Source organism: Balaenoptera physalus (genome assembly GCF_965194825.1).
Source record: "Balaenoptera physalus genome assembly, chromosome: 19".
NCBI lineage: Eukaryota > Metazoa > Chordata > Mammalia > Artiodactyla > Balaenopteridae > Balaenoptera > Balaenoptera physalus.
The window spans coordinates 51166089-51179453 of record NC_138900.1 but is presented as its reverse complement, the minus strand read 5'-3'; the positions used below and the strand labels follow the sequence as shown (position 1 = coordinate 51179453).

Below are 13365 nucleotides of genomic sequence, written 5' to 3'. Positions count from 1 at the left end.
CCAATGGTCCCAATTTGTTCACCTTTCTTTACTGATTTTAAATGCCACCTTTATCACATAGTAAATTCTATCTATGTTGGATGATGTTTGGAAAAAAATATATGATGGGGACATGTCAAAAGGATACAGGAGCAAGCTTGAAGAGGCATCCACTGGCCAAACCAGGGATAATTTGAGCATCAAAATAATGGCAGTAATAAATTATAACCCATGCATAAAATAAGAATCCATGAGTTGAGACTGATAATACATACCTACATAAAGGAAAAAGAAAAGCTCTTCCTTGCAGCAGTATGCCAACTAATAAATGTAGAAGGAATGACTAAATTGGAAAAACAATTTTGCGACCATCAGAATATTAACTGATTCAGACAAAAATCATTAATGAATGCAAAACTAGTAGGTGAAGGTGTGATGAGGAACAGATATTTACATAGTCTCAAAGTATGGTCTCTCCCCATAAAAACTTCTTAGTTATAAAGAGAAAATAGTCATTTTACAGTGGAGAACCTGGCAGACACAACCCTAAGCCAAGGGTCAAAGTTCACATCATCAATAATGAAACAAGCTGAGTTGTGTGCCCCCTGATCTGACACACTGAGAAGGACGCAACATCGCTTCTGGAATGCTCCTGCCAAAAATGTGTAGTACTCTGAATCCAAACTGAGGAGATTCTACAAAAAAGACAGCCTGGACTCTTTAACAATGACAGTGTCATCAAAGATAAAAATAGGCTGAGGAACTGACCCCAGATTTAAGGACAACCAAATGTAATGCACAATCTTGCATGGGATCCTGGAAACCACCTGAAGTGCATTTTTGCAACAATTAGAAAATACGAATTATGTAACAATACTGTAAAAATGTTAGATTTCTTGATTAGGTTCTTTATAGTGGTTAGGCAAGATAATATCCTTCTTAGGAAATACACATTTAAATATTCAGGGATAAAGACGTATAAGATTTATAATTTAAAATGATTCGGCAAATCACCATACATGCATATACAGACATACAGACGATGTTAAGGCAAATGCATCAAAATATCACCACATGGATGAAAAGTACAGGGGAGTTCTTTGTCCTAGCCTTGTAACTTGTCTCTGAATTTGAAATTATTTTAAAATAAAGAAGTTTGGATTTTTTTTTTTAATCTACTTCAAGCCATATTTCCCTCCTTGAAAGCAGAACAATCTGGCAGTGCCAAGATCTGCAGTGTTGATGAGTCCAACTACTAGAGAGGAGAGCTACAAGAGAAAAGTGGGTCTCAGCTCCTATCTGCTACCAAGCTAGAAAGAAATGAAGATCATCCAGTGGGCGGGTACGGATGAAACATGCTGGTGACTACTGGGGGATGGGGATTATGTTTGAAAATTCCCCTAATAAAAAGGTTTTTAGGGCTTCCCTGGTGGCACAGTGGTTGAGAATTTGCCTGCCAATGCAGGTGACACGGGTTCGAGCCCTGGTCTGGGAAGATCCCACATGCCGCAGAGCAACTAGACCCGTGAGCCACAACTACTGAGCCTGCGCGTCTGGAGCCTATGCTCTGCAACAAGAGAGGCCGCGACATGAGAGGCCCGCGCACCGCGATGAAGAGTGGCCCCCTGCCGCAACTAAGAGTTCGCATGCCGCAACTAAAGATTTTCCAGGCAGCAACAAAGATCCCACGTGCTGCAACTACGACCCAGCGCAGATAAATTAATTAATTAATTAATTAATTAATTTTAAATTGGTATTCATTCAATTTTTTAAAAAATAAATTATTTATTTATTTATTTATTTTTTTAAAGCATTGGTTCTTGCTTCGGGGACTTAACATTTTTTTTTAAGATTTATTTATTTTTATTTTTATTTTTATTTTTATTTTATTTTATTTATTTTTTCTTTATTTTTTGGCTGCGTCGGGTCTTAGGTGCGGTACACAGGATCTTCACTGCGGCATGAGGGATTTTTTGTTGCAGCTCGCGTGCTTGTCTCTAGTTGTGGCATGTGGGTTTTCTCTCTCTAGTTGTGGTGCATGGCCTCTGTAGTTTGCAGCATGCAGGCCCTCTAGTTGTGGTGTGCAGGCTCAGTAGTTGTGGCGTGTGGGCTTAGTTGCCCCGCAGCATGTGGGATCTTAGTTCCCCGACCAGAGATCGAACCCCTGTTCCCTGCATTGGAAGGCAGATTCTATACCACTGGACCACCAGGGAAGTCCCAAAAAAATAAATTTTAAGAAAAGCAATAGTCAAACTCAAAAGCTGGCTTCCACACAGAGATGACTAGAACCATCCTTAAGAGCCAAACCAGGACTTTTGGTCAAGTCCTCTGTGCAGCCACAGTCAGGTCAATGTCCCTGCGGAGTCAGCCAAGGCTGACCATTATGTAACTGCCGGACTTGAGTAAAACCCTCCACTGCAGCATCCCTCGGCCAGGGGGAGGCAGGAAACATCAGCTGGGTCTCCCAGTCAACCTCCAAGTCCACCCAGGGGAAAACAAGGGAGCAAATGAAAGAATGATGTCCCATGGAGCAGAAAAACACCAGGTGGGGCAACCGCTACCCGTCACTGCCTTTCCCAGGAAAAGTGGTTTCAGGAAGACCCGGCCACAATGAGAGGAGTCACCTCACCTACTGTGACCCACTACCCTACGAAACCGTATTCATACTTAGACACCACTCTGGAAACATTTCCCGCCCAGCAGCTCCCCAAGGAGAGCAGGCTCCAAGACCGTGGTGCTGAAAAATGTCCCATGTTAATAATGGCCTCCCCACTCCACACCCGCAAAGCTTTTGCATTTGTCCAGTCTTAGAATTCTCTCTTGGAACACCCTCAGGGCTGCCCCACATTTAGGCAAGGAGGTCCCATATCAGGAAACTGGGTCTCTGCTGTCCATCTCTGGGATTTGTACCTCCCAATCTTTGGGAAGGAAAGTATCAGAGGAGACAGAATAATAACTACCATTACTACTACTACTACTACTACTATAGTACGAACATGTGTCACATACTGTTGTTAGCTCGCTTAATCTCAAAACGATATTTTACAGACAAGGAAACAGAAGCACTGAGAAGTTAAGTGTCTGATGTACAAAGTTGGTAGAATCAGGATTCAAACCCCGGGAATCCGACTCCAGAGTCTACATGTTCTTAACCACTTCTCTACATGACAGATTTGCAATCATCAGAAACAGCCTTGCTCTATACAGAAGGCTTTAGGAAACACAGCCAGAATATTATCTATATTGTCATCCTAGATTTGTTTTTCTAAGAAAAAGCAGCCCACTGCCCAAATTTTCCATCAGATTCGGATCTGATGTGCCTCACTACTCAACCCAGCCACACAAAGTGCTAAGGCTGGCATCAGCAAGAGCACTAGAAGCTGCAGCCACTGCCACAAGCAACACAGCCCCTGGGAGCCATAGGAAACATCCTCCTGAATCACTCTGGGCTCAAAGAGAAAATCACAAGAGCAATTACAAAAAAGGAGCAGAACACAGCAAAATGTAGGGGATGGCAAATTGGTTCTCTACCAGACAGTCTCTACTAAAGCTAAACATACATCCACCCTATGAAACAAGTCCCCAAGATAGATATAGATAGATAGACACATTGATAGATTTAACAGAAGTGCATGTCTGTGTCTTCCAAAATACATGTATAAGAATGTTCACAGCAGTTTTCTCATGATGGCTAAAAACTGGAACTAACCCAAATGTCTACCAACAGGAGATGAGACAAATAAATTGTGGTATATTCATACAATAGGATACCATACCCCAGTAAAAAAAACAAACTCTCATTACATGCAAAAGCCCAGATGAATTTCACAAATAAAATGAAGAGCCAGGCACGAGAAAACATATTGATTTCACTGATATAAAATTCAAGAATAGGCAAAACTAATCAATAGTGATCAATAGTGATAAAATTCAGAATAGTTGTTATCTCAGGGCAGGGCAAGCAAGGGACATGGGGAAATTTCTGGGCTTCTGGGAATGTTCCATCTCTTGATCTGAGTGGTGATTATACAGATGTGAACACATGTAAATATTCATTGAGCTGCCTCACTTAAGATTCGTGCACTTTTCTTTAACAGAAAAAAATCTGAATACCAAGTGGGGTAAAAATCAAAGACAAATTTAAAGCAAGAATGTTTTTATTATTAAATAAGACAGGACAAAAATAAATGCACTAAGCTTTCAACTCAAAAAGCTATAAATGACTGACTATTGAATAAATAAATAAAGCAAAAAGATGAAAAAGGTTAACAAAGTTAAAAATAGAAATTAACATTAGAAAACATGGTATAATTGATAAATAAGTCCAAGTAGTTGTCCTGTGAAAAATAAATCAAAAGCCAAAAGTTAAAACAAAAATGTTTATGCCAGTCAAGAAAAAAAAATGGGGAAAAAACACACAAATACCAACATTTTTAAGTGAGAAAAATTTAAAACATTTTAAAAAATGAGAATGTTATCTCAAATCTTTATATTAATAATTTGAATATCTCATGAAACAGTTTTCTCAGAAAATATGAATTAACAAAATTGACACAAGATAAATCAGAAAAGCTGAACAAACCAATCATTATGGGGAAAAAACTGAAAAAGTCATCAAAGAATTATTTCAGAGAAAGCTGCCAGACCTAGTTGGTTTTATGCGTGAGCTCTTTCCTGCACTCATGGAACAGATAATTCCCATGTTATAGAGTCTATTCCCGAAGTTGGAAAGCACTTCAATTTACTTTATAAAATTAGCCTAGCCTTGATTCCAAAGCTGACAAAAATAGTACAAAACTACAAACAAATGTCACTTATGAATTAGATGGAAAACCCCCAAATAAAATATGAACAAGTAATTCTAAAAAAATTTTCAAGGAATAATCTACCATGAGCAATTAGGTATATTCCAGAAATTCTAAGGTTGTTACTACAAGGAAATTAATATAATACATTGAAAGGAGAAACATCATATAATTATCCCAATGGTTGCTTAAAAGCTATTTGCTGCATGCTGCAACTAAAAGATCTCACGTGCCACAACTAAGACCCAACGCAGCCAAATAAATAAATAAATAAATATTTTTTTAAAGATAAAATAAAAGCTATTTGCTCAAAATTCAACCCTTATCCTGATTTTTTAAAAAAGACAACAATGATTAGTAAATCAAGAAGACAGGTTACCAACTAATACCCAGCCTGACACCTAAAGAAGTCACTATAAGCTTGGTTATTAGGGGAGAATGCCCACTCCATCACCACTAAAACAGGAAGTTGTATACAAAGCAACTAACAAAGAAAAAGAAGTAAAATTATCTCCTAAGATGATCAAAATTATCGATCTTAGAAACCACATAAACGTCTACCAAGAAAATCCAAAAGAAACTGCTGAAAACCTATACTAAGAATTCAGCAAGTGACTGATTATATAAAAGAAAATACAGAAACTAATAATCATATACCAACAACACTAAGTTAGAAGACATAATAGAAAAAGATCCCACTGAAAATAATATCAAAGTTTCTTTAAAAACTAAAAGAATCTATCTGAAGATAACTTCAAAATGATTTGAGTGAATTTAGAGACATTCCATGTTCCTGGTATGAAAATTCTCCATAAAGAAACTTTACATATGATAGATTCCAACAAAAATCTCAAGGGATTAGGGGTAGGAGAATAGGAAGAGGGGAGAACCTGACAAAATAATTTAAAATTCATGTGATGGTGTCATCCACGCAAAGAAAAGAGGCAGGAAGATTTTGAAAAGAAGAGAAACTTGAACTGTCAGATATTAAAAACATAACAAAATGTTATACTAGCTAAGACAGAGTGATTTGAAAAGGCTGATAAAAAACAACAATGAATGGAAAGTCCCCAAACAGGCACAAATATACATATGTTTTTAATATATGCTTAAGGTAGCAACTCAGATCACTGGGGATATAGATAGGTTATTTAATAAGTAGTGCTAAAGTAATCGGTTAACTATTTACGAAAAATTAAATTAGATCCCTACTCACACTGTACACAAAAATAAATTCATTTGGATGAAGAATTAAATTAAAAAAATAAAATCACAGTGAACTAGGGGAAAATAGAGGTGATCATTTACCTGATCTCAGAACAAAGGAAAGCCTTCCAAAACGTAAAAGAAAAGGCTGAAACTATAAAAGGTAACAGACTTGACTACAGAAAGTTTAAAACATCTGTATGGAAAAAGGAAAAAAAAAAAAAGCCTGATAAATTAAAATGCAAATGAAAAACTGGGAAAACACAAATTACAAGACAAAGAATAACAGCCTTAACATATAAAGAGCTCTCTCAAAACCAAAAGAGAAAAATGCACATTTCAGTATAAAAATGAGCAAAGGACATTAATAAGGCAATAAACACACTTTAAAAACATTCAGTCTCCTTGAGTAAATTACAGCTTTAAAAAAGGTAGAGTGGAGGTGGGGGGACTTCAAAGACATAACCACCAAATGCCATGAGGGGACCTTGCCCAAATCCAGGTTGGGGCAAACCAACTGTAAAACAACACTTTGAGATAGATGGTGAAATAGAATACGAACTGGGTATTAGGTGATAATGAGGAATTCATGTAAATATTGCCAGGTGTGATGATGGTACAGTAATTATGTAAAAAAAGTCCTTTTTTAATGAGATGCATGCTGAAGAATCTATGATAAAAGGTTGAAACACCTGTAATTTACTTTAAATACTGCAACCAAAAAGAAATAGATGAAGCAAATCTGGCAAAATGTTAATTATAAAATAGGCTAAAAATATATATATATATCTTATATATATATATATATATATATATATTTTTTTTTTTTTTACAAATAAATCCAATAACTGCCAAAGTGCAATAGAAACCAGCCACCTCGGCTACAACTGATGGAAGGATAAATGGGTAGAACTTTTCTGGAGGGTAATCTGGCAATATGTGTCCAAAACCTTGAAAAATATTTCAATCCAGCAAGTCTATGTTCAATAATTTAACACAAATTTTTAACAATTGGTACAAAGATTTGTAAACTTATAAGTTTATCAAAATAGCATTATTTGTGCAATCTACAGATTCAATGCAATCCCTATCAAATTACCAATGGCATTTTTTACGGAGCTAGAACAAATCATCTTAAAATTTGTATGGAGACACAAAAGACCCCGAATAGCCAAAGCAGTCTTGAGGCAAAAAAATGGAGCTGGAGGAATCAGACTCCCTGACTTCAGACTATACTACAAAGCTACAGTAATCAAGACAATATGGTACTGGCACAAAAACAGAAACATAGATCAATGGAACAAGATAGAAAGCCCAGAGATTAACCCACGCACCTATGGTCAACTAATCTATGACAAAGGAGGCAAAGATATACAATGGAGAAAAGATAGTCTCTTCAATAAGTGGTGCTGGGAAAACTGGACAGCTACATGTAAAAGAATGAAATTAGAATACTCCCTAACACCATACACAAAAATAAACTCAAAATGGATTAGAGACCTAAATATAAGACTGGACACTATAAAACTCTTAGAGGAAAACATAGGAAGAACACTCTTTGACATAAATCACAGCAAGATCTTTTTTGATCCACCTCCTAGAGTAATGGAAATAAAAACAAAAATAAACAAGTGGGACCTAATGAAACTTCAAAGCTTTTGCACAGCAAAGGAAACCATAAACAAGACGAAAAGACAACCCTCAGAATGGGAGAAAATATTTGCAAATGAATCAACGGACAAAGGATTAATCTCCAAAATATATAAACAGCTCATTCAGCTCAATATCAAAGAAACAAACACCCCAATCCAAAAATGGGCAGAAGACCTAAATAGACATTTCTCCAAAGAAGACATACAGACGGCCACGAAGCACATGAAAAGCTGCTCAACATCACTAATTATTAGAGAAATGCAAATCAAAACTACAATGAGGTATCACCTCACTCCTGTTAGAATGGGGATCATCAGAAAATCTACAAACAACAAATGCTGGAGAGGGTGTGGAGAAAAGGGAACCCTCTTGCACTGTTGGTGGGAATGTAAATTGATACAGCCACTCTGGAGAACAATATGGAGGTTCCTTAAAAAACTAAAAATAGAATTACCATATGACCCAGCAATCCCACTACTGGGCATATACCCAGAGAAAACCGTAATTCAAAAAGACACATGCACCCGAATGTTCATTGCAGCACTATTTACAATAGCCAGGTCATGGAAGCAACCTAAATGCCCATCAACAGACGAATGGATAAAGAAGATGTGGTACATATATACAATGGAATATTACTCAGCCATAAAAAGGAACGAAATTGAGTCATTTGTTGAGACGTGGATGGATCTGGAGACTGTCATACGGAGTGGAGTAAGTCAGAAAGAGAAAAACAAATATCGTGTATTGATGCATGTATGTGGAACCTAGAAAAATGGTACAGATGAGCCAGTTTGCAGGGCAGAATTTGAGATGCAGATGTAGAGAATGGACATATGGACACCAAGGGGGGAAAACTGCGGTGAGGTGGGGATGGTGGTGTGCTGAATTGGGCGATTGGGATTGACATGTATACACTGATATGTATAAAATTGATGCCTAATAAGAACCTGCAGTATAAAAAAAACAAACAAAACAACTAATACTAAACTTTCATTGGGTTATTTGTATGGAAATATGTTAATATAAATGTTTCAGACATTACATGAAATTCCTAAAAATCTTATATTTGTATTTGTATGGAAATATGTATGGAAATATGTTAATATAAATATTTCAGACATTACATGAAATTTCTAAAAATCTTATATTTGTATTTGTATGGAAATATATATGGAAATATGTTAATATAAATGTTTCAGACATTACATGAAATTTCTAAAAATCTTATATGTTCTGGTATAATGTTATAAGTAATAATCCTAGTTATTACTTTAAAATGTATATCTCAGAAATAACTAATTTTCTTGTCAACTGCATTATTATGAACTTTCATCAAATCTTTTACCGTGGTCATTTTTAAGTCTTTTGTCATTTACAGACAGTTCTGGGTGTACTCTGATGATTTTGCAAATATGTTCCTATAAAAGGGTTTCATCTTCAAGAAATTCATGGAAAAGACTCTGACAAGTACAGGTTTCTGGTAACTGACTGTACTGCTGAACTGAATGAATAAGCATTTTCAGAACTCTGATGAAAAACTGATGAACTCATAAAAGTGCTAACAAAAGATCAAGATGAAAAAAAACAATTAATTACATGGGACTGAGTGAACTGATGAGGATGAGTATAATTTTTGTGACTTTCTGTCTGAATTAAAAAAAAAAAAAAATCCCACAAGGACTCAGAGGCAAAGAATATACAAATCAATTTTCACTGCAAAGTAAAGGAGCTGTTACAGTGGAGGATTACTGGACTGAATGTCAATATTATGACATAGTATGAGTGTGTTTCATGTTTGGTAATTGCAATCATTGTTGCTTTTGTTGTGGTCATCCATGTACAATGCTTGGTGTCAGTCTATTTATCTCTTGTAAAAATAAAATACAGTGTGTGTGTGTGAGAAAAAATAAAATAAAAAAAAAAAAAAAAAAAAAAAATAGCATTATTTGTGACTGTGAAATACTGAAAACTACCCAAATGTTCAACCTTAAATTTTCACACAGCCATCTGATAAGACTACTACCAGACAGTCATCAAAAACTGACTTTTGAGGAACAACTAAATATTTTATGGTACAACAGCTATGGAAAACAGTATGGCGGTTCCTCAAAAAATTAAAATAGAATTACCATGTGATGCAGCTATTCTACTTCTGAATATATTATCCAAAAGAATTGAAAGCAGGGACTTGAAGAGATATTTGGACACCCATGTTCACCAATGTCCTTGGATGGATGAAAGGATCAACAAAATGCGGCATACAATGGAATATTATTCGGCATTAAAAAGGTAATTCCGGGGACTTCCCTGGTGGCACAGTGGTTAAGAATCTGCCTGCCAATGCAGGGGACACGGGTTCGAGCCCTGGTCCGGGAAGATCCCACATGCCGCGGAGCAACTCAGCCCATGCGCCACAACTATTAAGCCTGCACTCTAGAGCCCACGTGCCACAATTACTGAAGCCCGCGCGCCTAGAGCCCGTGCTCTGCAACCGCAAAGAGAAGCCCGCGCACTGCAACAAACAGCAGCCCCCGCGCACAGCAACAAAGACCCAACGCAGCCATAAATAAATAAATATTTTTTAAAAGGGGATTCTAGGAATTCCCTGGTGGTCCTGCGGTTAGGACTCCGCGCTCCCTGCCGAGGGCCCGGGTTCAATCCCTGGTCAGGTAACTAAGATCCCACAAGCCGTGCAGTGTGGCCAAAATAAAATAAAATAAAATTTAAAAAGAAAGAAAAAAAAGGTGATTCTGATACGTACCACATGAAAGAGGCTTAAGGACATTATGCTGAGTGAAAGAAGCCAGACACAAAAGGGTAAATACTGTATGACGCCACTGGTATGGAGTACCTAGAGCAAGCAGATTCACAGGGACAGAGAGTTGAACGGTGTGGGTTGAGAGAAGGGAGGGAGTTACTGTTTAATGGGTACAGAGTTTGCGTTTAGCAAGATGAAAAAGTCCTGGAGACGGATGGAGGTGATGGCTGCAGAATCCTGTCAATGTACTTAATGCCACTGCACTGTACATTTAAAAATGGCTAAGATGGTAAGTTTTACATTATGTGTTTTTTTTATCACAATTAAAAATAAAGATATAGTAATACATTTTAAAGAGAAAAATGCATGTTGCAAAATAAGTTCATGTATGATCTCAATTTTGTTTCACTGATGTCTTAAATATTAATACACTGCACACAGGGAAAAAAAGCTCAGAAAGGCATATATCAAAATGCTAACAATAATTATCACTAGGTACTGTGCTTCTAGGAGAATTTTATTTTCTTTGTGTGTCTGTGTGCTTTTGTGTGATTCCCAATTTTTCAACAATTACTTTTGTAATTGAAAGCAAAAGTATGCCAACTGGACAAATGAAAAAGGAGAGAAAAGGACACTCAATGTCGGTTGCTGGTCCTAATGTGAGAATGCCCACAAGTCTATTTCCAAATGACATAGTAAATATAATCCCCCTTGAGAATCAAATTATAAAAGGCAGGCTAGCATTTGGGAAAATAAAGACCGACTCAGAAGACAGAGCAGCGGGGTGTTCCCTGCAGAATTAGAGTAGAGGCAGATCCTCATTTCAGACGATTCCAGAGTCCAGAGTGGGTTCACCACATCAGTGTGTGCCCAGCAGAAAGGAAAAGACCGGGGGAGCCTCACACACCACTCAAGAGGCCCATCAGAAAGGACAGGCTCAGAAAGGAAAGACCCTTGAATCAAGCAGCACTCTCCCTGGGACTCAGGGCTCCCCACCCACACATCTCTCTTAAACTAAATCCACGTTCAGAAAATATTTGCTAGACAGCACACGTCAAGAAAAGAAGGAGCCTTTCTTTCTGTGGCATTCCCTCGCCACATCTGGTACAGCTCTGAATAGAGGCTTTATGAGGGAGGATCCAGATACCTCGGCCATGAGTTACTCCACTGACCACAAACAGCAATAAACAGACGTGAGGATTCAGATTTCCGTGCAGCCGAGGCATGCTGAATAACCATGATAGAGCTTCCACTGCATTCCAACATCCAGGAAATGTTTATCGAGCGCCTTCTAAGCACAGGGCACCATTTGTAACACCATTCCACGCAGACAGGCAGGCACACGTGTACACACCCACCCACAGACGAAGCTCCTTTGTTGTGTTTGAGGGATCAGACTAGGAAAGTAATGATTTAGGCTGGAGGCATTTGACAGTTTGATTCTACACGTCACACATCAGGATCAGGAAAAGAGGGGCAGAGGGAAAGTATGCATCCCTGAGGAAGGATCAAGGGGGAGATATCAGTGCATCCCACCACTAGGGGCCCTGGACCAAGGGGCTGAGTTCTGCAATAGAGGCAGAGAGTAGCTCTCAGCCTTCCTAGAACTCCACGGACCACATCCACGGGGAGTACAGTAACTGCAGCCTCTGGTCCTGGAGGAAACTGCATCAGCAGGTTTAGCCACCATGTGAGAGAAATCCATGCCTTCACATTCTTTTCCCCACCCCCACAAATGAATGACGTCAGGTACCCCTTCCTTGTACATACTTTTGCCCCCATTGTTCTTCAGGACATTGGAGAGGTTGACAGAGGCGGTGCCTAGCAGTTCATTTCTCAAGGTGTGGCAGCTCCAGACCTTCAAATCTAAATGACTCTGGGCCGTGACATTCCTGGAAAACAAATACTTGATTCATCATACCCAAGCAGATCAGTCATTCCTGTAACTTAGAAGAAAACAGAGAAACTACACTGCTGACATCTTGAAGGTGGGGGGAACCCCAAAGAGGAAGACACTCACATATACCCTTTCCCCCCCAGAGCTGACCCTGTAACCATCCAGCTAACAATGAACACTCTGTGAGCTCGATGATGTAGAAACACCGGAAGAGAAGGTGCCTCGGGTACCAAAGGCGGAAGGACTAGAGGCGGCTACAGGGAACCTGGATCTCCCACAACCCCTTCCTCTATTCCCCCGGGGGGCTGCATTCGGAGAGAAGGGGTTTTCTCTTACAAAATGATGATCTCGTTCCAGAGAAGCTCCGAGCTCCCAATTCGCTTCCCAGTCTTCTTCGTCTCACTGGGGAGTCCATCCACTGCCACTTCCACAAACGAGTTAATTCGAGGTTGACGACTATGCACCTTGGGCTTTGCTGACACCACTGGACAGGAAAGACAGAAGTCAAGGATGAGTCAGAGGGCTCCCAGCTGCCCCCCTGTGGCAGATGTTCTCCCTCTTTTTTGTTGTTTCTTTTAAAAAAGAAATTTTGTCTTTTCCTCATTCTAAAAAGACTTCTTTTTTAATGTGAGGATATAAAAATAGCATAAGAAAAGAAGCATAAGAAAAAAAATCACTCCTAACCCAAAAACACTGGGATAATTATCATTAAGATGTTGGTAAATACAGACTTCCTAGACTTTCATCTTTTATGTCTCCAATTCTTTAAAAATTCCTCTCCCCCCAAAATCCATTTTAAAAAGCTGCAACATAAGCCCATTACAAGCATACACCATAATTTAGTCAACTATTCTTTCATTGTTGAATAAATTGCTTCCAACTTTTGGCTCGGGGAAAATGACCACAAACGTATATAGTATTTGCATGCATTTCTGAGTATTCTTCCAAAGGATATGAACATTTTTTAAAGTTCTTAAAACTGCTCAGTTCCTTTCTAAACCCATGTAGACACCTATCAGCACTATAGGAATATATTCATTTCACCAAACACTGCATAGCACTGA

The 13365-nt window shown here is 38.3% G+C and overlaps 1 protein-coding gene across 1 annotated transcript in view; it reads right to left on the bottom strand.

Annotated features, from left to right (window-relative positions):
* The window catches only part of WWP2 (WW domain containing E3 ubiquitin protein ligase 2), a 148304-nt gene that overhangs the window by 104327 nt on the left and 30612 nt on the right, over positions 1 to 13365 (bottom strand). The window contains exons 3-4 of the mRNA XM_082436155.1: positions 12638 to 12785; positions 12175 to 12296 (exon numbers count right to left, since the gene is read on the bottom strand). Of these exons, the coding sequence (XP_082292281.1) occupies positions 12175 to 12296; positions 12638 to 12785 (270 nt within the window). The remainder of the gene's footprint in view (positions 1 to 12174; positions 12297 to 12637; positions 12786 to 13365) is intronic.